At 42.0% G+C, this 27771-nt stretch overlaps 1 protein-coding gene across 2 annotated transcripts; it reads left to right on the top strand.

Annotated features, from left to right (window-relative positions):
* CERS5 (ceramide synthase 5) lies at window positions 1-27255 on the top strand. Of its 2 annotated transcripts, XM_028125549.2 has the most exons (10): window positions 1-394; window positions 15598-15703; window positions 16283-16413; window positions 17267-17324; window positions 20090-20140; window positions 20843-20935; window positions 22693-22821; window positions 22964-23070; window positions 23852-24008; window positions 26276-27255. In XM_028125549.2, the coding sequence occupies exons 1-10, from the start codon at window positions 18-20 to the stop codon at window positions 26423-26425; spliced, it is 1359 nt and encodes a 452-aa protein (XP_027981350.2). In that variant the 5' UTR covers window positions 1-17; the 3' UTR covers window positions 26426-27255. The 2 variants fall into 2 exon arrangements, with proteins under 2 accessions (XP_027981350.2, XP_027981351.2); XM_028125550.2 differs by lacking the exon at window positions 23852-24008.
* The last annotated feature ends 516 nt before the right edge of the window (window positions 27256-27771 follow it).

Genomic DNA, 27771 nt, shown 5'->3' with positions numbered 1-27771 from the left:
GTGGGTGTGGAGCCGAGATGGGCGGTGAAGAGGCCCGGCCCCACGGAGGAGGCGGGCTGAGACCTGCCGGGGACGGAAAGGGGCCGGAAGAGGGTGGCTGCCGGTCCGGCCCCGCCCCGGGGCCGCCTCCTCGCGGGTTCCGTTGGCTGTGGCGGCCGCTGAAGCTGTGGCGGCGGTGGCCGCGGGGCGGGCGTAAGATGGCGACAGCGGCGGCGGGAGCCCTGGGCCTGCTGTGGGGCTGGCTGTGGAGCGAACGCTTCTGGCTGCCTCAGAATGTGAGCTGGGCCGACCTTGAGGGGCCGGGCGACGGCTACGGCTACCCGCGGGCGCGGCACATCCTCTCGGTGTTCCCGGTGGCGGCGGGCATATTCTCCGTGCGGCTGCTCTTCGAGCGGTGAGAGTCCGCGAGCGAGGGGCGCGGAGGGCCGGGGCGCGGGCCGGTGGGGGACGCCGAGCACCGGAAGCAGAAGTGCCGGGAAAGCCCGGAAGCAGGGGGCTGGGAGAGCCTGGGCCGCCGCGCGGGATGCTCGGAGGGTGGCCGAGGTGGTCGCGGAGCCTAGGTAAAGACAGAGCTTGGGGCGTGGACGGTGAAAGAGCCAGAGTCGGGGCCGGGTGGGGGGCGCGTACGCTGGGCCCTTTCCATCTTAGATCCCGGAGGTCGTCTGGGGGGTCTTTTAGGTCTTTTCCCAGCCCCCAAGGATTCTGACGGAAAACAGGTTGTGTGTGAGCTGCGGCCGAGAGCCCGAACAGCCGAAGCGAGAAACAGGAAAGCGCCACAGGAACCAGCACTAGTCGGGGCTGTGGAAGCTGAAGGGTTAACGCAAGAGCCAGCCGTTCCTAGAGAAAGGAGCGGGTTCTTGGGAATCTACGACTTGTGAGGACACTTCTGAGAGTTGAGGGGAACAGGGTTAGGCCCCAAGCCTTGGTTTGTCAGTTCATGGACGTGTGTGTGTGAATATATCCTCCCCCCCCCCCCGAGAAAAAGCCGCTGCCAAAGCCCGCAAGAGAGTAGAAATCTGGTAGGGATAAGGCGTGGTGGAGCCTGAGGCTTCCAAAGTATGGGAAGGTGTCAGATTAGTTGCAGAACAGGCCTTGGAGGCCTGAGATGGAAGGAGGAGTGGTCATTTTGAAAGGATGAGAGCCGTAGGGCTTAAAAGAGGACAACATTCTTTTCCCGACCGTGTGTTCTTGGTAAAAGTGATCTCACTTTTCTTTGAGTGAGTGGTTAGTATCTGCTAAGATACAGTGTTCACAGAGGACTTAATGTGTTGCTTTTATAATGTGGACTTAGAGCTGTGGGTGATTTTATCAAATCTACTCAGACTCCAGGAAAGGAGACTTCTTTCCGCATAGGTCTCAAGGTAATGAGGATGGCACTTTGACATCTATTGTTCATTTCGCCCTCATGTAGAGCAGAAATGCCCTTTCTAGGATGGGGATATATTGCAAATAATCTGTTACTCTCTGAAAAAGTAGTATTATGTGTTTTGGATTACTTTTCAAAACTGCGTACTATTTCTGACTAATCTTTAATAAAATATTTTATATGTAGCTAGCTTGTCATTCATCCATTTATTCATAGTGTTTGTGTGTTGTTACCAGAGTGCTCTGTCAGACATTCACGTACAAAAATAAAGTTGTTTTTAACTGAAGCAAATGAAACTGAAAGATCTAAATGCCTTTTTTGAGTCCTTGGGAACTTAGTGTTGCAGTTTTTAAAGTATAGTCATTGTATTAAGTCTTCCTGGGGTAGGCGCACAAACCACTTTTCCCTCTTAATAACCTAGATCCAGGTACTCTCCTCCTTGGCAGCTGTATTTGAGGGCTGAAAAAAGAGAAGGACAATGTAATGACTAAAAAGGAAAATACACAATTCAGGACAGAAAAAATTTAATTGTCCTAGGAAAGAATTCTCTGCTTTTCATATAAATATATGCCAGTGTGGAAATTTCTTCATGTCAGTGGTAAGAGGAAATAGCTTGTTGCTTATAAATACCCATTTCATATAAACTTGGATATATCTTCAGAGTTCCAAAGAGTTTCCTCAGGTGACTGTGAAGACTTATATATCCCCTGGCAGAGCCACTGGAAAGGATCCTTTACCTGTGGGAATTCTATCTGAATGTTTCTATGGTGCTCCAGTGTCCATAAGGGTGTCCATAAGGGTGGATGGGGATACTGAGCTGAAAGCATTCTAGTATGATATTCCTTGGCTAATAAGGTCAGGCATCTTTTTTCATCTCATGTTTGATCTTAGGAAAGTTTAACCCTAGAAGCAGTCCTGCTATTTTGTTTCTTTTTATAAAACCTACTAACTTAGAAGTAGAATTGACTACAGGATTGTCGTTTCCTCTCTTGCTACACTGGCCTTCCATAAAGGTAGTTGAAGCCACTCTTGGAGTATAGGAAAAGACATATTAGAAATATTGGTACAGGGGCGCCTGGGTGGCTCAGTTGGTTAAGCAACTGCCTTTGGCTCAGGTCATGATCCCAGGGTCCTGGGATCGAGCCCTGCATGGGGCTCCTTGCTCTGTGGGAAGCCTGCTTCTCCCTCTCCCACTCCCCCTGCTTGTGTTCCCTCTCTCGCTGTGTCTCTCTGTCAAATAAATAAAATCTTAAAAAAAAAAAATATTGGTGCAGTTAATTGTCTTTCCTACGGTTTTCTCATTTCTCAGATCCTATCTGCTTGGTTTCTAGAAGTGATTCATGTAGTAATCATAGACTGTAAGAGCTATAACTCCAGCCTTTTTTTATAGACAGTAAACTAAGGCTTAGAAACATCCTACAGCTTTTCAGAGGTTTCATACTCACTGGGGGAGGAACTAGAACGAAGATCCAGATCGTTTTCCCAAGCCTCGTGCTCTCCCCACTGTATGATGTGGCCATCTTTTCCTGTTCCTTAAACCCTTTTTCAAGGATTAAGATTTAACCCCCTCTTCCTAGTATTCTAGGATTTGGAGAACAAACCCATGCTCATCTTATTCTTGGTTATTTAATATAATGTATTTGACTTGAAGACTCTGTTTTTTTCTCAAATTTTTGTTTCAAATTGTTCTGCATATTTTAATGAGTCTGACACTATGCCCCTTGATAAATTATGGCTATTTGTGCTCTTTTAAGAATCTCCCAAAGAGGGACACCTGGGTGGCTCAGTTGGTTAAGTGGTTTTGGCTCAGATCATGATCCCAGGACCCTGGGATCGAGTCCCACGTCGGGCTCCTTGTTCAGTGGGGAGCCTTCTTGTCCTTCTGCTGTGCTCTTTCTCTCTCTCTCTGATAAATAAATAAAAATCTTAAAAAAATAAATAAAAAAGAATCTCCCAAAGAATAGCTGCGCCTGGTTGGCTCAGTCAGAAGAGCAGGAGACTTAATCTCGGGTGGTGAGTTCAAGCCCCAAATTGAGGGTGTTGAGATTACTAAAAAATAAACTTTTTTTAAAAAAATGCTTAGGGTTTTGTTTTGTTTTTTTTTTAAGGTTTTATTTATTTATTTGATAGATAGTGAGAGCAGGCACACAAGCAGGGGGAGTGGGAGAGGGAGAAGCAAGCTTCCCGCGGAGCAGAGAGCCAAATGTGGGGCTCGATCCCAGGACCCTGGGATCATGACCTGAGCTGAAGGCAGACGCTTAACGACTGAGCCATCCAGGCGCCCCTAAAAAATAAACTTTAAAAAAAATATATCCCAAAGAATAAACATAGCATTTACAGTTTGGTCTTACTTTCTCATCCTCTTCATCAACCACACTGAGCATTTATTTATTTTTTTTTAAGTTCCCACATTCCCTGGAGAACTACCTCTGATAGGGATGACTTAGGAAAAGCTGCCTGACTGGGCACCTGGGTGGCTCAGTCGTTAAGCGTCTGTCTTCGGCTCGGGTCGTGATCCCAGAGTCCTGGGATCGAGCCCCATATCAGGCTCTCTGCTCGGCGGGAAGTTTGCTTCTCCTTCTCCCACTCCCCCTGCTTGTGTTCCCTCTCTTGAGGTCTCTCTCTGTGAAATAAATAATTAAAATCTTAAAAAAAAAAGAAAGAAAAAAGCCGCCTGACCATAATAAGTGTTTGTATCTAGCTAACTATTTTGCTGAAGAACTGCAGGTAGGAGATTATTACCTACCAAAGAATGGAGGCTTTCCTTTGTGGGCCTCTGCTGAGTGGTGTATTGTGGTGGCCTGCACCTTGCAAAATGCCTCAGGAATAGCATGTGGTCAGTAAATATTTATTGAATGTTTGAGAAGGGTCCATCCTCATCTACACAGATGCCCAGAGGAGTGATCGGAATCTAGATCTTCAACCTGAAATAGATGTTTGGCTTGACTGAGAGAGGCAAAACTAAAATTCCTTTGTTTCTGGTTAAATTTCATCATGCTATATTTGCATGTTGTGCACCTTTCTACAGCTTTTTTTCTCTTTCTCCCCTCCCCCATACACATATTCATGCTACCCTGTACCCTAATAAAACAGGGATGAGAAAATTCCACGTGTTTTTTAAAACTTTTTCATATTAAGTTCATGATAAAATTATTTGAAATTTAATATCTAGTCACTTGAGCACTTGCTTCTTGGGATCAAGTAGGAGCTTGAGACTTAATATTGATACCATCAGAGCTATATAGGCTCATTTATTTTGAATATGGTATTGCAATAGGAGCTTTGTGTTGCCAGAAGAAAATTATTTGTGAATTATGCAGGAGATAGATTAGAGCTGTCCTTGCTGTTCATTCATTATTCCAATCCCCTCTTCTCTCTTGTTACTTCCAAAGCAACCTCACTGGAGTGTGTAAAGAGCCTTCTCAATACCATCCTCTGTCACAGGAGACTGAACAGACTCACTTGCTGGCCTGTCATGTAACTGACAACAAGAGTAGTGACTCATTTTTTGCGTGTGCACGTTTCTTAACCACTCATTTCATCTTCCTCTTGTAAGCCTTGCTATCTCTGTTACATACTGCCTTTTTTTTTTTCTTGTTTTCCCCCACTTCTGCTAAGTGAAGGTAGAACTTTTTTCCCTCTCCTTGACAGGCCTGCTGCCCTCCTCCCAGATCCATGTCAAGTCACAGCATTGTGACCCAATATTAGTGGGTCCTCTAGACAGGGTAGAGAGGCTTTGGGGAAAATGGACGTAGCTGCTAGCTAGGCTGTAAGAGAGACTGCCCATTCCGTTGCATCCCTAAAAGCATTCTGTCAGGCGTTATTGGATTGTAAATCATAGAATCAATTCAGGTTTGCAGATCCAGCAGAGCAAGATTGGAAAAGACAGTCACATGGCCCTGCCCTTATCTAAGAATCCACCTCTTAATAAGCTCCAATCGGTCAGAAGCCTTATGTGTCCGTCCTCTCTCTGGGGAAACTTCTTTCCCCAACCCTTTGTGTGGAGTGGGTGTTAATGCTTTGCAGACAACTCTGAATACTGTCATGCCTGAGGTCGGGTTCCTGACTTATACCTGAAGACAATATATTCATCACAGAAAAGAAACGTCAGATATTTTTACTTTAGCCACTGCCTGATTCAGAAAACTAAGGTCTCCTAAATGGGTTAAGAAGAAATTAATGAAGAGGAGGCAAGCAAGTGAAATCTGCACCCTTCTTAGAGAGTGGAAGGGAGATATACCTCATTTTGGCTTCCTCTCCAGAGGTATTTTTAGGCAGATAAAAGCTGCCCTTCACTGAGTTTTGGACAGTTTGTGCTTAAACTCACTCCTTCTTAATCTTGGGGGAAGTTAATTGAAATGTTACTGCAAAAGGAGTTAAATCATAGTCACTTCTAACTAAAAAAAAAAAATTGAAATCAATTTTCCTAGAAACAAAAAGTTTTCCTAGATGTGAAGAATTCTTTCTGAATTATCTTAAAACTGTGCTATTAAGTACAGTAGCCACTAGCTTTGGGGGATTTAAAACGTGACTAGTCCAGATGTGATGTGTTAGATGTGTTCAGAGTGTAAAATACGCACCAGATTTTGAAGACAGTGAAGGAAAAAAAAAAGAATGTAATATATCTCAAATTTTAACATTGATTACATATTGACATGATAGTATTTTCGATATATCAGGTTAAACAAAGTATATTTTTTTAAAGATTTTATTTATTTATTTGAGAGAGAGAGAATGAAAGATAGAGAGCACGAGAGGGAAGAGGGTCAGAGGGAGAAGCAGACTCCCTGCCAAGCAGGGAGCCCGATGTGGGACTCGATCCCGGGACTCCAGGATCATGACCTGCGCCGAAGGCAGTTGCTTAACCAACTGAGCCACCCAGGCGCCCTAAACAAAGTATATTATCAATTAATTTTACCTGTTTCTTTTTTCCTTTTCCTGAATGTGGCTGTTAGAAAATTTAAAATTATATATGTGGCCTGTACTATATTTCTACTGAGCAGTGCTAATAAGTAATTCAAACAAATATTTATAACTGAAAAGAATTTTAATGTAAATTCACATTTGATTCATTTTTTTAGGACCAGAAGGTGGTCAGTCCTAAGTATATCAGACCATGCTTTAAACAACAGGTTTTTCTAAAAATTGTGGTAAAAATGGGGTTTTTAAAATGTAAGTAATTTCCTGAATGATATAAATGATGTTATAGGCTATTTTGAGTAATCACTGAATGATCCAGTCTAGCCAAGCATTGCTCTGTAGTTTTGCTTTTCTGCATGTCTTCTTAGTTGAGTAGTTAATGTTCTGTAAACAAACAAGTTTGTCAAGTAGTTATATGTACATGGGTGCTGCACAGCCCTGATAGGACATTAAGAATAATCACAGTATTTTATCTCTTATCAAAATTACGGAATTTCTTAAAAAGGGTATTCCTGGGGCACCTGGGTGGCTCAGTGGGTTAAGCATCTGCCTTCGGCTCAGGTCATGATCTCACGGTCCTAGGATCGAGCCCCACATTGGGCCCCCTGCTCAGCAGGGAGTCTGCTTCTCTCTCTCTCTCTCTCTCTCTCAAATAAAGTCTTTTAAAAAAGAAAAGGGGGGTATTGCTTGTATTCTTTGGCTTTCAGATAGTATCAGCAGTTCTAAGATGTCTCAATAGGCACAGAGGGTCTCAAACCCAATCAGATTGTTGTGGTTGTGTTTAATTATTCTTGGGGAAATTTCTTTTTCCTTCAGCCTATATATAGGCTTCATTAAGTTGGATTAAGTGAACTGCTTGAATGAGTTATCTACCTTAACTGCAGATTTCCAAGATACCTACTTTCATGCTAACTTTTTGTACATAAAATAAAAGTACTTCAATTAAAAGAAAGAAAAATACTGGTTCACTGGGTTATATAGATATCCCAAATGTCAATACATTTCTTTATATAGTATTAAAAACATCATATTAGTTAATCTCATCAGAACCAGTCTTATCATGAAAGCTTGAAGCATTGGGAAGTTGTCAAGCTCAAAGGTGGATATAAGTTCTCTAAAATTATAATTTTCACTTGAAAGCTTGAATTTTATCATTGGCAATAGCTTTTTGTTGTTTTTGACGAGACAGGTTTATTTTATTCATTTTCAAGAAAATGTTTCCTAAAACACAGATCCAAATAACCTTGATTTGTCTGTTGGCCATTCTTTCAGGTAAAAATGGTATTCTTTGAGAAAAGTGATATATTTCAGCGCACAACTCAGTTGAACAAGTGTTTCCATGAGACAAGTATATACTTTGGTGTGCAGCAAAAGTGCTTTCTGTGTACTTCCCATTTTATCACAGTGCTTTTTAAAAATATACTCAAAGGCTGAGATTTATTAAAATCAGTCATTTGTATTGCTTCATCAAGGACATTCTTAAGTGAACTGGCTTAAGAAAAAAAACAATGAGGACATAGCAAGGAAGAAGGCAATGATGACTACTACAGTTTGCCGCCACTGCCTTGATAGATTCTCAAGTGTTGTAAGTTTCACCTTCCCTTGCTTTGCACTGTCATTGCAAATGTCAACACAGTAACAAAGGCAAATAATGTCTTAAAATTATTTTGAAAATAGTTTTTACTTTGTGGGCCTCTAGAGAATATCTCAGGGACCCTCTGCGGTCTGTAGACTATACTTTGAGACCTTCTGCTCTAATTGAATGAGATCAACCAGAGTGAGTGTAGAGTGAGAAAAGAAAGTGCATAGAACTCTGAGGAAACAGCATGTTTTAGCAGAGGGGAAAATAGAAACCCAGCAGGAGGTAAGAGATAGGACAACCTTATAGTATTTGATAATATCAGTAGTTAGCATTTAATAAGTACTTACTTTGTCCCAGGCACTGCTCTCAGTGCTAAACCTTGAGTTCTCATAGTAACTTTATGAAGTAGGCGGGTATTACAGTCATCCTCGTTTTACAGGTGAAAAAAAGGGAGCATAGAGAAAGTTAAGTAGCATGTCCGAGTGACTCAACTAGCAGTGTATACCAAGCAGTCTAGTTCTACTGCCAGAGGGAGGGGGGGGGGGGAAACTAGAAAGAATATGGCAGTAAGGAAGCTAAGAAAAAAGCATTTCATGAGGGAGGGCATGGTCCGTAATGTAGAATAAGGCCGAGTGGTCAGGTAAGATGGAGGACTGAAAAGCATCCATTTGATTTCACAGTAGGGAGATCACTGACAACTTTGGCAAGAGCAGTGCCAATGGAGTGTAGGGACAGAAGCCAGATGAGAGAGGGATGAAGGCTAGGAATGAGTGGGAGTTAGAAGAGAAGGCTTGAGGAGAGAACTTTTTCCAAGAACTTCACAGTTGTGAGGTGGGAGAGTGCCCAGGGTAGTAGGGGCAGGGAGAGCTGTGAAGGTGAGAAGAACTTGAGCATGTTTAAGTCTGACGAGAAGAAAGAAATAGTGAGGCTGAAGATAATAGGAAAAAAGAAGAAGAAATAGAATGAAATCTCTGACCAGGAAGAGAATGGATCTGAAGCACAGGGATCTTAGTTTATAGAGTGATTCTGATGCCAAAAGTTGAAGGGATTCCTTTCTCTTAACCAAGATGCTTAAGAATCTGAGCTATTTCCACTTCCTTCTTCTTCCTCCTTATATTTCCACTACTGTAACTCACTACTCTCTCTTGAGTCTCTATTCTACTGGAATTTCTTTGGTGAAGATTACCACAGATGTCCCAAGTTGCCAAATCCAGTGGATATTGAAGTCCTTGTCTTACTTGATCTCTGCCTCATTTGATAACGACTCTACCTCTGGCCTTCCTGTCCTCTAAATGTACCTTTTGTGCTAGTATTTCCCAGGATCCTGACCTTGGTTTTCTTCTCAATCTGTGTTCCTTTCTTGTTGAAATCACCCCCACGATTTTACCTACCACCTATATTCTCATTCTCTTGGTCTCTTTTTTCTTTCTCAGATCTGTGTCTGTGTGTCTTAAACCCCATTCCAAGTTTATTTGCCTACTAGATAGTTCCATTCAGTGTCCCATGGGCACTTCAAATTCAGCATAACACAATTCATCTATCACTCCCAAATTTGCTTTCTTATCTTATGCTCTACTTGGTTTGGACACTATAATCAACTTAGTTTCCCAAGCCAGAAGGAACGCTTGACTCTCTTTTGCCTTCTGCATCTGATCAATCACCAAGTGCTGTTAATTTTACCTCTTCCACATCTCTTGAGTCTGTCCTTTCCTTTCCACTTCTATAGCCTTAGTTCAGTGCTTTATCACTTACAGCATGGAGTTTGTAATTTACAGTGGCCTTTAACTGATGACACTCCTTTATTAATATATAAATCTATCTATCTCTTCTCCACCCCGGCCTGAAGCCTTCCAATGACTATCCATCAACTATAGGATAAAGTTCATGCTTAGCATAACATACAAGGCACCTGTGATCTGGTCTCTAACTCTCTGTATAGTTTTTTCTCCTGCCACTATTGCCAGCCCCAAACTTGTTCGTTGCATATTTCTTTAAGCACACTTTCTTTTTTTTTTTTAAGATTTTATTTATTTGTCGGAGAGAGCAAGAGAGAGTGCGCATGAACGGGGGAGGGGGGTGGCGCGGGGAACTGAGCAGGGAACCCAATGCAGGGCTCCATCCCAGGACCCTGGGATCATGACCTGAGCCAAAGGCAGACGCTTAACCAAGTGAGCCACCCAGGCGCCCCTAAGCATACTTTGTTTCTTAGCTCTGCTTTAATACATGCTATTGCAGCTGCCTTTTTTACTTTCTCCTCTTTGCACCCTACAGAAGCCACTCAGATTTTTAATGTGATTAGATTAAGAATTCAGTTGCAAAGGGAAAGGAGTTTCGGAATCTGTTTTCTGTGGGACTCTGCATTTCTTGGGGTACATATGTCTTGGTGGAGGATTTTCGAATGCTGCTTGTGTACCTAAGGATTAAATTCTCTAAACAGACTTTATCTGGCCTTAAGAATCTTTATTTAAACATCTTATTCTCTCTCTCTCTAATACATAGATAAAATCTTAAAAAGGAGGGGAGCGCCTGGGTGGCTGAGTCAGTTAAGTGTCTGCCTTGGGCTCAGGTCATGATCCCGGGGTCCTGAGGTCAAGCCCCGGGTCTTTGGGCTCCCTGCTCATCAGGGAGTCTGCTTCTCCCTCTCCCTTTGCCCCTCCCCCCAACTCGTGCTGTCTCTCTTTCTCAAATAGATAAAATCTTAAAAAAAAAAATAAACAGCTATATTCTCTGTGTGTGTATGTGTGTGTGTGTGTGTGTGTGTGTGTGTGTGTGTGTGTGTGTGTGTGTGGTGGAGAGCATTCAGGTTCAGATATTGTCACTCATTACTCTACCTAATGATATAACATCCTCATCAGTCTGTATAAGACCTTTCTCTTTTTATTGTATCTTTCCCTTCATTCCCTATTTTGATTCCTTTGATGGTTATTTTACTTTTTTATATATAAATTTTGACACTTCATATTTTTCCAGAAATTTATCTGAACCACTGCTTCCCAGCCTAATCATGTTGCTGCACACATAGAAAATAATTTTTGTATTGCACAGTGAGGTATTTGAGGCCAAAGTCTACAGACTAAGGTTACCTGGCTACCACAGGCCCCATGGATCAGCCTGAGAGCTAAGAGCAGTATCTCAGGATAAATACAGCCCAAATATAGTACTTGCTATACCCAGTTGAGAAGCTTGATCTATACTTTGAAATATATTTGTGTATAGCTCATATCCATCAGTGATGTTTCAGTGAATCACGAAGATAGAATTGTTAGTATAGCTCCTGTTTTTGGTATGAAAAAGTAAAGTAGTAATTTCATCTTAATTAACCCAGGCCGCAGTCAGCTGCTGCCATGTATCTGGACGGCAGGAAAAGGGCAGAATGAAATGGTGTCTACAAAGCAGAACAGATACGTTACAATCAGGTTGGGTCACTAGACTCATGTTGCTGGAGTGTCAGGTGGATAGGAGTAGCTTACCATTCATTATAGGCCTTAAATGCCAACTAATTCAGACCTGCAGGCAAAGGGGAGTCTGGTCTTTCAAATTATTTTAAAAAACTTGGGCAACAAATTGATCCTGGAGATGACAGAAAAACACAAGATAAATTTGATTTCTCAGTGTCATCCAGCACAGCAGTTTTCAAACTATGATGTCAGGAATCTTTTACACTCTTAAAATTATTAAGGATCCCAGAGAGATTTATGGATAGTATCTACCAACATGGGCTGCTTTAGAAATTAAAATGGAAATTTATTTTTTTTAAATATTTTATTTATTTATTTCAGAGAGAGAGAGAGAATGAGAGATAGAAAGCACGAGAGGGAAGAGGGTCAGAGGGAGCAGAAGACTCCCTGCTGAGCAGGAAGCCCGATGTGGGACTCGATCCCGGGAGTCCAGGATCATGACCTGAGCTGAAGGCAGTCGCTCAACCAACTGAGCCACCCAGGCGCTCCTAAAATGGAAATTTAAAAAAATAAATTTTATTAGTTCATTTATAAATGACAATAAATTGATTGTATTGGTAATATAATTAATGTTTCATGAAAAATATTTTCCAAAACAAAAAAATATGTGAGAATAATAGCATTATTTTACATTTTTATAAGTCTCTTTATTTTTTTTTAAGATTTTATTTATTTATTTGACTGAGAGACACACAGCAAGAGAGGGAACACAAAAAGAAAGTGGGAGAGAGAGAAGCAGGCTTCTCACTGAGCAGGGAGCCCGATGTGGGGTTCGATCCCAGGACCCTGGGATCATGAACTGAGCCGAAGGCAGACGCTTAACGACTGAGCCACCCAGGCACCCCTATAAGTCTCTTTAGTACTTGGCATCTGTATTCTCATGTCAGCTCCTGCATTCAGTCTATTGCAATGTCATGTAACCCATGGAAAATTCCACTGTACGCTCATGAGAGAATGAGAGACAGAAGAATGATTCTGAAGTTATAGAATTATTATGAGAGTGTTTGGACCTTGCAGACCTCCTGAAAGGGTCTCTGAAACCCTGGGAGTCTCTATGGCATGCTTTGATAAGTGCCTATCTAACAGAAAGGATGAATACCTAATTTCACTTTCTTCATTAGATGATTCATTAAATACCTAAATAAATCTATATACATAATTTTTTATCAGAAAAAAGACTTTTGCAATGGTAAGTCCTTATTTATGGTTTTGTGCTTCACACTGAAGCACAAAATAGGTGCTCCATAAATATTTGTCAAATAGATAAATTTTCTTAGGGTCTGTATCTGTATAACTGTAACTGACTAGATGCCAGTGACTTTGTCTTTCATTGCACTCTGTGAACTAATAAGGTCAGGATATGAGCTAATTACAGCTCTGGGATATTAAGTCCACTCCAAGGTCCAGATAATAAGAAAAATTATCTTGGCTTCACCCAGGTGAGCAGGGTACAAACCTGTCCCTGTTGTATGAAATAAGATTTCTTGCTCTTCTTGCCTTATGCCAGAGATACCATCAGGGAGAACCAAGACTGAACTGTTTCTGGTAAAAATAATAATAACTGCCTTTAAAAATAATAATAATAGCAGCTGCCTTTTAATGAATGTTTACTAAATATCAGGTACTGGGTTAGGCATGGATCATGTCATTTCATTTTTAAAGTAACCCTGTGAGGTAAATATTATCTCCATTCTGTAGGTGAGTAACTCACAAAGTCTCGGAGCTGGTAAAATCTAACTTGGGGCCTTTATTCACCTGACTGCTCCTGAATTGAGGAAGAGCCCAGGATCAAGGAGCAAGAGTAGGAATTGGAAATGCTGTTTTTGTTATTGGATGTACCTCTTCATATAATTAATGTAGATGAGAGAAGACAGTGCTTTCATCTCTTATATAGCACAAACTCAAAAGCAAAGAATGACTGACTTAATTACTTCTCTGGATCCTGATCAATCCTGGGTCCAAACTGAGTTCCAACAGAGCAAGGGTAGGATTTGCAAGACCTGTCACTTGTCAGTTACTGAGCAACTACTGAGCACAAACACAGAACCTTGGTAAATACAAAAACAGTATTCCCTGTATATTCTGTGTTCATAAGGAGTTTAAACGTGAGGTGGGGTGCTAAAATATTTGTATACAGAATAATATATCAGGAAATATAAATTAAAGTATCTACTAGTGTTGGCCTTTGAATGAAACTTCTGCACCACCTGTGTGAAAGGAGAGCATAGATTACAGATGTGGCTAACTTTGTGCTCTGAATAAATATTTCTCCATGGCTCAGGAACTTTGATGATAAGAGTAAAGGAAGTTTTCACCGAGGAAGATAATAAAGTTTCTTATTCTCAGTCCCTCCCTTAGAGATAAATTCTGGATTCAAATGCAGATCAAGAAAATAGGTCAAGAGCACTCCATCTTATGCCGCCCAGTCACAATTTCATCTTGGGACTCCTTAAGATGCTAAGAGAACTAAAACTGGTTTTGACTTATCCTGAAAGTGACTATATAGAGCTTTTCCTAGAGTTAATGCTCACAGAAATTTATAGTTGTGGAGAAGAGAGATCTTTCTTTCTCTTTCTCTCTCTCTCTCTTTCAATAGGCTCCACGCCCAGTGTGGAGCCCAGTGCTTGGCCCAGTGCGGGGCTTGAAGTCACAACTCTGAGAGCTAGAGTCGGATGTTTAACTGACTGACCCACTGAGATGCCCCTCTTTTTTTTTCCAAGATTTTTTTTCTTTTTAGAGTAAATTCTATGCCCAACATGGGGCCTGAACTCACAACCTTGAGACCAAGAGTTGCATGCTCTACCAACTGAGCCAGCCAGTTGCCCCAAGAGAGATCTTTCTTGAAGAACCAAAGAACAGTTCCTTCATTTTCAAAGATCTACAAGTTAAAAACTAATTAAAATCAATGATAACACCATGGAATCATAGATATAGAAACAAATCTTAGGAATCATCTCATTACTTCTTCTAGATGTTGAAGCCAAGACACAAGAGTTAAGTGACTTGACTAAGTTTATATGGCTTATTAGTGGTAGATTTGGGAATAGAACTGAATACTAACAGGTAATTTATTTCTCACCCTTCCTAATTTCCTTTCTTTCAGGCTACTGAAAGTTCTAAGTATTTACATAATCTTTTTTTTTTAATAAGATTTATTTATTTATTTATTTATTTATTTATTTATTTATTTGAGAGAGACAGAACAGAGGGAGAATAGGAGGGAGAAGCAGACTCACGTGGAGCAGGGAGCCCGATGTGGGGCTCAATCCCAGGACCCTGCGATCATGACCTGAGCTGAAGGCAGCCTCTCAACAAACTGAGCCACCCAGGAGCCCCTACATAATCTTTTGATTAGGCAGGAAGGTGACCAAGACCTAGGATATTTGTATTTAGGAAGAGCACAGTCTCAGTTCTACTGGGCCCTCCAATTAAGATCTTTTTCATCTTTTGATGTAAGGAAAACTGCCATTTATTAAGCATCTTGTTTGTGCTATGGTCTTCATAATACATTGTCGCACTGAATACTTATAAAGTTTTTATAAAGTAGACCAGTGCTTCTAACATTTTAATGGGCATATGAAGATCACCAGCGGATCCTGTTAATGCAGATTTTGATTTTGCAGGTCTGGGATGGAGTTTGAGATTCTGCATTTCCACAAGGCTTGCAGAAAAAACCAATAATGCTTTTGGTTTGTGGTCCTTATATTGAGTAGCAAGGATAGTGATATTATCTTCATCTTATAGATGAAAAAACAGACTTATAGAGGTTAAGTAAATTGCCCAAGTTCCTATGGGCAGTAAGTGTTAGACTGGTAAATAAAATAGGTTTGACCTAGGTCTTTCTGACTCTAAAGCTCAAGATGTGATTAGGGAAGCCAGGAAAAAATGGAAAGAGAGCTTATGTTTTTAAGATTTTATTTATTTGAGAGAGAGAATGAGATACAGAGAGCATGAGAGGGGGGAGGGTCAGAGGGAGAAGCAGACTCCCCGCCGAGCAGGGAGCCCGATGCGGGACTCGATCCCCGGACTCCAGGATCATGACCTGAGCCGAAGGCAGTCGCTCAACCAACTGAGCCACCCAGGCGCCCTCTAATATTTCTTAAACAGGTCACTTCTCAAGGAGTCAATGGCAGAATCCAGGACTAAATAAAAAAGTCCTAGTTCCCAGCCAAGTGTTTCCCTTTTGCCTCCCATCAGTCCCCTAATCAGGATCTTTACTTCGTGCATAGCAAACCATATTTAGAATTGGCTTTGGATTTTTCTCATTACAGGTTTATTGCCAAACCCTGTGCACTCCATGTTGGCATCCAGGACAGTGGTCCGTATCAGGCCCAGCCCAATGCCATCCTTGAAAAGGTGTTCGTATCTATTACCAAGGTAAGTGGGCAAAGAAACAGGAAGATTCATGTGAGGGGTTGCTCCGCAGGGCAGGGGAGGATAGAGAGCAAGTATCTCCAAGGGTAGGGATAGGTTGGGTAGTCCACATAACTATAAGGAGAGCTTTATCCCCTCAAGGAAATACCTTGGGTCAGGATCCCTTAAATCAAGTTTACATACATTTGAATTTTAGACCTACTAGCCACCACAACCCTGCCCTCCCTAAACACACATCATATCTTGATTTTGTTTATCCCTGCTCCAGCTTCTCTCATTATCTAGTTACATAATCAAAATAAGGAGGGTACAATAGCCTTTGCAGTTGGGTTTTTAATAGTTTTTTTCACTCAGCTTGGGCTGGAGGGAGATGACCAAACAAGGAGGTGTATAAAGGTCAAGGTCTTTGATAATGTAAAATAGGACTTCTTGCTAAAAATGAGTTTTGGGATGAAACCTAGAAAGATAAACATCCCTTAAACTGCTGTTGTTATCCCCTCCTTTGCCACTCAGCTAGTCAAAGGAATTTAATGAGAGGATAGAAGAAAAAGGGATATTCTGACTCTGTTCATACATCTACAGTATCCTGATGAGAAGAGGCTGGAGGGCCTGTCAAAGCAACTGGACTGGGATGTCCGAAAGATCCAATGCTGGTTTCGTCATCGGAGGAATCAGGACAAGCCTCCAACGCTCACTAAGTTCTGTGAAAGCATGTAGGTGTGCGTAGGGAGGTGGGGAGTGAGGAGGAAGGTGGGGTGTGACCAGACTGAGGTTTTCTTTTGTTAGGACAGTAGTCAATGGATGTAGAGGACTAACTCAAATTATTATAGGCAGGAAAGAAGAGAACTGGAAGACTGGTCACCCTTAGTGTCTTGAATGTGCTTGCCACTAAGCTACATGTTGTAGTTTCATGTTGTTCCCTTTTCCCAAACAGACTGGGAGTACCTTCCTATAACTGCACTCATATATAGGTAGATAGGCACACCCCTGTCCACCTTGGTAGAGATAGTACCGGCTTGCTCTACATTGACATTCTGGTGGGAAACACCCCTTTTCTGGACATGCTATACTTCATTTCACTGGGTTTTTACTAATTATCCTCTGGACACAGAACACAATTCATCATTGTCGTGCAAAAAGAAAAAATTAGGCACTATCATTAGGGAGTATATGGAAGAAAAGTTGATTAAAGCCAGTATACACTTGTGGAAATCTTTTAAAAAGAGCTGGAAGTTGTCTCTTATCATTCTGGCTTTTTAGGTAACAGTATTTGTCCCTATTCTGGGAATTTCTCCTCCATTTTTTTTTTAAGATTTTATTTATTACTATTATTATTTTTTTTTTTTTTAAAGTAAACTCTATGCCCAATGTGGTGCTCAAACTTACAATTCTGAGATCCAGAGTCACATGCCCTACCGACTGAGCCAGCCAGGTGCCCCTCTGGGAACTTACCGTATTTCTCACCCATAATTGTCTTACCTCCAAGTCTGCTGTCTTAACTTCCTCAGCCTCAAAGACTTTCTTTTGAGTGAATATTCATCTAACCTCTATTCTTTGCCCACCCAGGTGGAGATTCACTTTCTATTTATGTATATTCTGCTACGGAATTAAATTTCTGTGGTCGGTAAGTCTAAACTCTCTCTGGTCCTCTGTTGAATTCTAATCATGCCTGCATCTCTAGAGATGAAAGTTAAATGCCATTAGTTCTTTATTTTCCCCCTCCCCTTTTATTTTTTCTATAATGCCTACAGCCCAGGTTTATATGCTAAATAGATTGTCTTCTGTCTGGCATCTGAATTCAGTAACTTCATAACTTTACTGTTTCTCCCCTCATTTGGGGGAGATAATAGTAATAATTGTAATAGCGTAGTATAATGGTAATGATTAAATCAGCATAGTCTGTGATGGTTTATAAAGCATTTGACAAAAATTCTGTAACCCTTTAACCCTTTAAAAGTGGATAAAACAGGTATTATTCCTGCTTTTCAGTTAATTATCAAAGTCGAAGAATTTCAGGCTTTTTGATTCCTGATTCCATGGTGGTTGGTTTTTTTGGTGGTTTTTTGTTTGTTTGTTTGTTTGTTTCACTGTACCACACTATTTTCCTCTAAATGTTATAATTGAAGCATCAAAATACATGAAGTAAAAAGAGGCAGAACTGAAGGAATGGAATAGACAAATACCATGGTTGGTGATTTTAATACTCTTCTTTCAGTAATTGACTAAAATCACTAGACAAAAAATTACTAAGGATGTAGATTTGTACAACACAGTTAACTAATTTGACCTAATTGACATTTAGAGAACCCTATGCCAGCAACTGAAGAATACATATAATCTTCAAGTATACATGGAAAATGAATTGACAGACCATATGCTAGGCCATAAAATAAGTCTCAGTAAATTTTAAAATTTTGAACTCTTACAAGATATGTTCTCTGACCATAATGGAATTAAGTTAAAAATCAATAATAATAAGATATCTAGAAAATATTTGCAAGTTAAACTCTTCTAAATGACCCATGGATCAAACAAGAAATCACAGGGGTAATGAGAAAATATTTAATTGAATGATGCTGAAAACCCAACATACCAAAACTTGTGGGATGCAGCTAAAGCATGCTTAAAGGGGAAGTTATAGCTTTAAATGTTTATATTAGAAAAGAAGAAAGCTTTAAAATCAATGATAATAGGTTTTTAAGATCTGGAGCAAGAAGAGCAAAGTAACCCCAAAATAAGTTGAAGGAAAGAAATAACCAAAAAAAAGTAAAAAGTTAATGAAATATCGTAGACTTGTACCCCTGTAACAAATAATACATTATATGTTAGTTAATTGAATTTAAATTTTAAAAAAATAAATTAATTAAAAAAAGAATGAAATAGGCATTAGACAAACAATGGAGAAAATTGATAAAGCCAAAAGCTGGTTCTTTTTAAGGTTTAATTAAAACTGTTAAACCCCTAGAACCCTCCTACACTGTTGGTGGGAATGCAAGCTGGTGCAACCACTCTGGAAAACAGTATGGAGGTTCCTCAGACAGTTGAAAATAGAGCTACCCTATGATCCAGCAATTGCACTACTGGGTATTTACCACAAAGATACAAATGTAGGGATCCGAAGGGGTACGTGCACCCCAATGTTTATAGCAGCAATGTCCACAATAGCCAAACTGTGGAAAGAGCCAAGATGTCCATCGACAGTTGAATAGATAAAGAAGATGTGGTATATATACACAATGGAATATTATGCAGCCATCAAAAGGAATGAGATCTTGCCATTTGCAACGACATGGATGGAACTGGAGGGTGTTATGCTGAGTGAAATAAGTCAATCAGAGAAAGACATGTATCATATGACCTCGCTGATATGAGGAATTCTTAATCTCAGGAAATAAACTGAGGGTTGCTGGAGTGGTGGGAGGGTGGGAGGGATGGGGTGGCTGGGTGATAGACATTGGGGAGGGTATGTGCTATGGTGAGCGCTGTGGATTGTGCAAGACTGTTGAATCACAGATCTGTACCTCTGAAACAAATAATGCAATATATGTTAGGAAAAAAAAAAGAAGAAGAAGATAGCAGGAGGGGAAGAATGAAGGGGAGTAAATTGGAGGGGGAGATGAACCATGAGAGACTATGGACTCTGAAAAACAAACTGAGGGTTCTTGAGGGGAGGGGGGGTGGGGGGATGGGTTAGTCTGGTGATGGGTATTAAAGAGGGCACGTTCTGCGTGGAGCACTGGGTGTTATGCACAAACAATGAATCATGGAACACTACATCAAAAACTAATGAGGTAATGTATGGTGATTAACATAACAATAAAAAATAAAAAATAAAAAAACCTGTTAAACCCCTAGGGAAAAAAAAGAGAAAACAAATGATCGATGTCAGGGAGAAAAAGGGGCTCTTACTATAGATCCTGTTGCTGTTGAAAGGATAATGACAATATTATGAACAATTTAATAGTAGTAGATTCAACAACTTAGATGAAATAAACAAATTCCTTAAAGGACTTAATTGAAACTCCATTAGAGATAATTATTTTTGACTTTTGAATCTTTGGCATGGAGATCTCTGTTGTCGAATGGAATCACTGTCTTCCCACGTCCCTATTTCCTATATCCTAGATGGTTGATGTTTCCAAAAACTATCCTAGAGCTCTCCCTGCTCTTATTTACCTCAAAGTATGGTTTTTCTATTTGTAGTAACACTTTCTTGCTCTAGAAGAAAAACCTAGGCATTTATTGACCCTTTAAGGACCCATACATTCTGTCAAGAAGGATTCCCTTTTCTTCCCCATCTCTCTTGTGCTCCTAGCATAGAGAAAGGGATTTATAGGTGAGCCCGGGTTGAATCCTAAAGGCTGACCTGCATTATCTGTTTTCTTTTAGTCACCGTGGTTCTGGGACATCCGACAGTGCTGGCATAGCTATCCGTATCAGGTACGGTCTGAGCCCTTTCAAGACAGGGGCCTTAGGTATGTGTGGAAGGTACGGTAGGCAGGGCAGTCTCAGGGCAGATGGCATGTTTTCTTGGTATTCTTGAGGGGTCAGGCTGAGTCTCTTTGAGTCATATATTCAGGGTATCTATTTCTGGGGCCCCTGTAACAGTGAAATCTAGCCATCTTTTTTGTTCCAGATTCCCTATTATATTCACCCTAATTGGGCTGGAAAGAAAAGCAGCTTCCTGGTACTTAATGAGACGCTTTCTGGCTCAGGTGTCCTTTTTGAATCAAGGGTAACTTGGAGTCCCCTTAGAAGCATCTTGGTTCTAATCTATACTAGAAAAATGTCAGGGGGCTGCTAACAGGGTAGAAGAAGAGAAGACGTGAGTGTCTTAAATCCCCTGAAAAGCACTGATTTGTCCGGAATTCTAGACACACTGATTTGATTGTGCTATCGTATGTGATAACCTTATCTGATCTCTAAAGGTACCAGCTGAGAATGTGTATGTGGCGGGGCAGAGGGAAGAGGCCTAATTCTCCACACCAGTCCACAGTCTGTTAGCTATTACAGATCTCGGAAGATGACGGGGAGAAAGGGTGTCTAATAATTTGGGGTATTGGTCCTCTGAGACAGAGAAAGTTGCATAGATGGAATGAATTTTTGACTAGCTGGTATTCTAACTACTTTCCTCTCTTCCAGCCTCTCACAAGTGGGCTTTATTACTATTATATCATGGAATTGGCCTTCTATTGGTCTCTTATGTTTTCTCAGTTTACAGACATTAAGCGAAAGGTAAGGACACTGGCTCCCCTCAACTCTGATTGATTGCACCCTCCTCCTTTCTAGCAGCCACCATTACTGCTATTGTGGGTTCTCTGCCCTGCCTGGGACCACCGAAGAAGGAGAAAGTAGGTTGGATGAGACTGTTAGCTCTTGGTAATGTTCTCAGAAATGAGACTTGACTAATGATGAAGTAAGTATATTTGAGGCATTCAGGGCAGCCCAGGATAAGAATGGTTAACCAGCTAAAAAGCATACCCTTTTCCTTAGTTTTCTCTAAGGCTCTTAAATATATACATATATAAAGCTCTGGAAATTAGTCAGAACATAGGGATAGCAAGGCCTCATCTAGGAAAAGGCCTGCTTTCAAAAAAGCAAGATCTGGCTTTTGTTTTGCATTGGGAGATCCTTGCTCTCACTCTGTTCTCCATTCTTGGTAACTCCACCTACTCAAAGAATGTCAACTGTAAAGGGTTTTAGATGACTTATTTTACTGTTTTCTTGATATTGTTTAGGAAACAAAGATTCAGAGAAGTGAGAGTTGACTTGCCTACATAGTGACAAAATTGGAAATGACTTAAGTTTTTTATAAGCAGACAGAAAGGGCAGAATCTTCACTTTTTGTTTGTATGCACCTGTAACAATGTGGTTCCCGCAGCTCTAACTTTAATCTGTCACTAACTCATGATTATCTTTGGTGAGGAAAATCAGGGTTGGCATTTATGGGAATCGATTGACACTAATCTGGGTTATTAGTTGTTGTATAATCTAGAAGCTCAATCCTCAGTTCAGATGCCTTTCACTCTCCGATGGTCAGGAGACACAGGTCCCCTTATTAAAAATTTATTTTTAAACACAACACATATAAAAAGGTTTGTAATATATATGTGGGTTTTTGTGTTTTTTTTAAGATTTTATTTATTTATTTGACAGAGAGAGACAGAGCGAGAGAGGGAACACAAGCAGGGGGAGTGGGAAAGGGAGAAGCAGGCTTCCCGCCAAGCAGGGAGCCCGATGTGGGGCTCGATCCCAGGACCCTGGGATCATGACCTGAGCCGAAGGCAGACGCTGAACGACTGAGCCACCCAGGCGCCTCTATATGTGGGTTTTAAAACATACTAGAACGTATACTTGTGAACCCATCCCCAGCTCAAGAACTACAACCTACCGTTGTATCTATGTGGAGAGCACAGACTTCTCATCCTTGTTTCTCTGACCCAAATTCACCTGCCTTCTCCCATCCTCTGTCCATCAGTGGGCTGAGAAGTATTTATAAGACATGTCTGATAACAGGTATTTAAAGATTTCTCTGAGTTTAACCTTGGCATTTGAACCCAAGAGGAAAATAGAGCTTTAAATCTGAAAGCAGAAGGTGCTTACAGTTAAGATAGATTATTTAGCATTTCTCTGAAACTTTTTAGAAGAGTTTAGCTTCACCCCTCCACAGACCTCTCCTCTTAGGTCCCTTTGGTTGAAATTTCCTTTATCAAAACAGTCTTAGAATCTTAAAGATACTGCTTTTGGTGTGATTACCACCTGGGAAATTATTTCCAAGTGTCAGGTCAGCATACATGGTCTACATATTCTGCAGCGTCCAAACAAAATTGTTATTTTCTGTGCTTTGAGCTATATTAACATAGATTATGGGTCAGTTACTGGTGTAGAGTTTTGGGTCAAATGCTAGGGTGCTCCATAAGGGAGAGTTTAAACAAAATAGAACCTCTACGGCCTTGCCTTTACCTGCCTCTTCTATTTCTGTTCCATCCTAGGACTTCCTGATCATGTTTGTGCATCACTTGGCCACCATTGGGCTCATCACCTTCTCCTACATCAACAACATGGTTCGGGTGGGAACTCTGGTCATGTGTTTACATGATGCCTCAGACTTCTTGCTGGAGGTGAGACCCCCCGCTGCCATCCTCTCTTCCCTCATTATTCCTCTTTCTCTACTTTTCTTCCTATCTGAGAATTGGCTTTCTCCCCAACTCAATTCTTTTTCTTCCCCCACCCCCCAATTCAGTTCTCTCTTCCTTTCTCCAGGCAGCCAAACTGGCCAATTATGCCAAATACCAGCGTCTCTGTGACACCCTTTTTGTGATCTTCAGTGCAGTTTTTGTGGTCACTCGTCTAGGAATCTACCCATTCTGGTAAGTGTCAGGGCCATGGAGCAGTGGTCAGTATGTAGCTAATGATACCTTTTGCCAATTCAGGGAACAGGCCACCAAAAAACCCTATTGCCCTGCCTTATCCTGGGCCTAACCTGACCCCTTATGGACTCTCACGGGACCTTACTTGCCTCACACAGTATTTCTAGGAAGATGTGATCCAGACTGAGAACATCCAACTCACTTGCCTGTGGCTTTCCAGACTCCCCTCTGAGGAACAAGCCCTCCTTTGATGCCTAAGTAATTCCTTTGCCTTCTTTTGCGCTGACTGCAAAATTCTCAGGCTCTTCATATTTTCCTGCTCTTATGCCCTCCCCCACCATAACCAACACACACACCACTCTCACTCGTACACTCACTGCTTTCTGTACAAAGCCAATGACTGTAGGTCGGAGATTGTCCTTAGTCTGAGGGAGTCAACTACCAACTCCCCTGTTTGTGCCTAACAATCTGAGTAATGACTAGGATCATGATTAAAATTGCTGCCCCGGTTTTGTGAAACTTTTCATATTTTAAACGATTAATGATAGGACTTAATCCATCAGTTCCTGAGATTTACATATCTTTCCCTGCCTTTTAAGATAGAAAACTTCATAGGCCCCCTTTCTTTATCTTTTCTCACTGTGGATGAATATACCTGGCATTTCAACTGTTAGAATGTATAGAGAGAAAACATACTGGGTTCTGCTTCCTAGGGAACTGGGCTTTATTCCTATCTACCTGGCTTTGACTCTAGAATCTCACCACTGGCCTCCTCTTCTAGGATTCTGAACACGACCTTCTTTGAGAGTTGGGAGATGATCGGGCCTTATCCCTCCTGGTGGCTCTTCAACGGTCTTCTCCTGATTCTGCAGGTTCTCCATGTCATCTGGTCCTACCTAATTGTGCGAATTGCTTTCAAAGCTTTGATCCGAGGAAAGGTGAGGAGGAAAGATGGCTTCTTTCTTTAGGGCTGGGCAGCAAGATAGGTATTACTCAGTAGACCTTCTCTATCTAGCTTAGTGAGCCGCAGCTACTCAAGCACACCCAGCAGAAAGCTTAGGACTTCAGAGTTTTCACCTTTTCTCTAAGTGTTGAGCCTGTTAAGACATGACTTAGAGGGGTGCCTTGCTGGCTTAGTCAATAGAGCATGTGACTCTTGATCTCTGGGTTGTGAGTTGGGGCCCCACGTTGGGTGTAGAGATTACTAAAAAAAAAAAAAAAGAAAGAAGGAAAGACATAGATGCAGGAGGAAGGATCTGCCTTCCTCCTGTCCCTTAGGAATGATTATGTTAAATAATGAACAGTATTACATTTCGAGATGCCCTCACCCATTTCTTACCCCTTACCTACATACTTCAGTGCATTTCGTATTTTTGTTTTTTAGCACAGAAAAACTCTAAACTATGAACTGTATAAAAGCGGCCGTGTTTGATTGCCTAAGAATGGCATGGTAGTTCACAAGGCACCTCAAGATGATCACACTGCGATGTTCAAGATGTGGGGCTACGTACTGGCCTCACCCCGCTGTTGTATGAGGCGGGGGTCCTAAATGAGATAGGTATTTAGGGTTTCAAATACCCACCTTACGCTGAGATCCCAAAAATACAAAGAAAGGGGTCATTTAATGATCAAACTCATAGCTGAAGTGTGCAAATTCTGAAGCAGTCAGATGGGGATTGGCCCGTGGGCTAGGGATTCAGCCTGCAGCAATACAGAGCGCTGGGGGGTGGGGCTCTCTGCCAGAGGAGACACTGAGTCTAGGACAGAGGGATGGAATGCAGCCCGGGCATATATGATCTGTTGTGTCCCTGTTCCTTATGGCTGCAGCTGGTTTTAGAACTTGCTCAGCGTGCCTGTGCATCCTGCTGTAGCTTCTGGGCTACTGGACATCTCTCTTCTCCCCTGCTTTTCTTTCCTGACCAGGTTACCTATCCAGGAAGGATTAGACCCAGACTCTGTACCCTTCACTCTTTTCTCACCTCCTTCCTTTTTTCTGTGCCTGGTGGGAGTTGGACAGTTTCATCTCTTGCATGTAAGTGTATCTGTGCTTCTAGCGCTCAGTAAAGCACGTCCGTCTGAATGTGTCTCTCTTCCTTCCTGCTTTCCTTCCTGTTCCCCGTGTTGTCTCCGAGCATGCCTCTCTCCTGACCCTGTGGGGCCATTGTTGACTAGAGCTCAAGTTGCCAGATTCTTGTTCGTAATTGGAGACAAGAGTTGAGTCTACTCTTTATTTTTTCCCCTTTTTGAGCCTCCCTTTACCTCAAATCTAGATAGACTCTGCCCTCTGATAGAAACTTCCTAAAGGTCAGGTAATCACTTGCTTGGGTTCAGAGGTCAGCAGCTGCAGTCTTAGAGCTAACCAAAGCAAGTTCCCCACGCCTTGGCAACAGGCTTTGTAGCTCTGTTCCTTTCTCACCCCCCTCTCTCCTTTACTTTTTCTTTTTTTAACAAAACACATTGAGGGGCACCTGGCTGGCTAAGGCCGTAGAGCAGGCAACTCTTAGTCTCAGAGTTGTGAATTCAAGCCCCACACTGGGTGCAGAGCTTACTTAACAAAACAAAAATTAAAAAACCCCACATCGATTATCCTTCAGTTCTGGAAGGTCAGAAGTCTGGCAGATCTCACTGGGTTTCTCTTCTTTACTTTTTATGGTCCATGGTAGAGAACTGGAAATACTCTGGTGTCATAGGACCGAGTCCAGGAAGAGGAGAACGACAGAAAAAGGCCTAGTTCTGGATCAGCTCTGGGGATAAACAAAAGTCAGGATGACCAACATGAGTAACTCCAGTGGCCGCCACCACCGGAACATAGAAGCAATGACGACAGCCACCTGTGTTGTTTGTACTGGTCTTTTCTAGTGTTTGAGGTAGGAGAGGAGAGAGAGCGCCTGGAGTTTCCCTCAGGCTTACACCCGGACTCAGTGAATGACTTCAGCTCTCTCAGGCTAGTCCTGAGAGACACACCCTTACCAGCACAGCTTCTTGTTCCACAGGGAACAGAGATGATGAGAGAGACACCGAGAAAGAGGCAAAGGATAATCCCAGCCATAGACATGGCCCAGATAGTATTTGAGTCAGGTGCCGCCAGAAAGTAGGCCACAGCGGGAGCAGTGCCCAGACCCGGGCTCTGTGGGCTGAAGTCTGTCTTACAATAGCAGACAAGTTCTTTCCTCACCTTTCCCACCTTTGGCCCCATCCCACCCAGGTGTCTAAGGATGACCGCAGTGATGTGGAAAGCAGCTCAGAGGAAGAAGATGGGACCACCAACCCCAAGAGCGCCTGTGGCAGCAGCTCCAGCAATGGTGCCAATCGGGTGAACGGTCACCCAGGAAGCAGCTACTGGGCTGAGGAGTGAGGTGGTTGGTGTGGGGACCACGGCACACATGGACTCGTAGGGCCACCGGCAGCCTCCTCCTCTTGGGCCTCCCCACATCTACACGCTTGTGACTAGGGGGTCTGCAGGGCACTGAGGAGAATCAAAGAAGCAAATATTTTCACTTTTTAAAAAAAAAATCTGCCATTTTGTATTTAATAGCCTCCAGGTTCTTTCAGTAATGTTATTTGCTTCTGTGTGTGTGTGTGTGTGCACGCACCCGTGCATGCGTGTGTGTGTCTGTGTGTGTGCACGCACCCGTGCGTGTGTGTGTGTGCGCGTGCGCGTGTATGCACGCGTGCATATGCGTTTGTGCATGTGCATGAGTTTCATTTCCTGAGTTGGGGCACAATTCTAGACTGGGGCCCCTAGGCCTTGTGCCCCTTCTGAACCCACCTCAACCCCAGATTTGGCTGCATCTTGAATAATGCTGGCTCTGGACTGTCCCCTCCCTCGTGGTCCATGGCTCCCGAAGCTCAGGCCATCTGAACAGAACAGTAAAGTTCAGCTCCAGGTTTCTGCACTGTTCCTCCTTGGAGTTGGAATATTTCACATGAAGTTGTACAGAAACAGACAACCATGGTTGGGATGACCCAAGATTCCTGTGGCCCCTAGATAAGATTCCCTTCCTCCCACGTGGTGATTACAGGGACAGCTGCTGATACCCTGCTCTTTACTAAATGGTACACAGGGAGTTGGGGGGCGTGGCAGAGGGTGCGCTGAAGGCCAGAGGAGGACAACAGCCACTGGGTGAACCGTTGACGGTTTATACTATTGTTTACTCTTCTGTGATTAAAAGTGCTTCCACCCCCCTCTGCCGTCTCAGCCTCTTTAGTGACTCTATCCCCAAATCCCTGAATCCATAAGCTAAGTAAGAAAATTTTCAGGTCTGATTCTAAAGGTTCTTAGACACCCAGTTTTTCCTTTCTGTGCATGCTGGGAAGAGAGTGCCTGCACTCTATGGCTTTATGTGTTAAGAAAAAAATTAAACATGCATAGTGGTCACAAAAAATACTGGGCAGATAAAAGTGTGGGTATCACCAAACCAACAAAGGATTTGGTTGAAGACACTTTTAGTGAGATACCTGTATTTCCCCCCCAGAGACTACCAGCTAACACTTAAAAGATCGTGATAAATGAGTCTGAGATGTTTTCTCTTTTAGTTCTGTTTTCTTTTAGCTATGGAAAAACAGCCTTCCTAATCCAGACTTTTCTGTAGTTTAGGTCTTGGCAAAATTACCAATGGTAGTATTCATCTCAGGATAGTTTTCCATTTAGTGAATATTCAGATTATCAAAATATTTTCAGATGTTCTTGTGTACATTAAG

This window comes from Eumetopias jubatus, unplaced genomic scaffold, assembly GCF_037043125.1.
Source record: "Eumetopias jubatus isolate StellerSeaLion01/CBP00866 unplaced genomic scaffold, mEumJub1_p1.0 scaffold_8, whole genome shotgun sequence".
Taxonomy (NCBI): Eukaryota; Metazoa; Chordata; class Mammalia; order Carnivora; family Otariidae; genus Eumetopias; species Eumetopias jubatus.
Note: the sequence above shows the minus strand (reverse complement) of the source record. Positions and strands in the feature narration are given on the sequence as shown.

Coding starts and splice junctions, on each gene's coding strand:
- CERS5 (XM_028125549.2), top strand. CDS start 18: ATGGGCGGTGAAGAGGCCCGGCCCCACGGAGGAGGCGGGCTGAGACCT. Junction 395..15,597: donor GTGCGGCTGCTCTTCGAGCG/GTGAGAGTCCGC, acceptor TTCTCATTACAG/GTTTATTGCCAAACCCTGTG. Junction 16,414..17,266: donor ACTAAGTTCTGTGAAAGCAT/GTAGGTGTGCGT, acceptor TTGCCCACCCAG/GTGGAGATTCACTTTCTATT.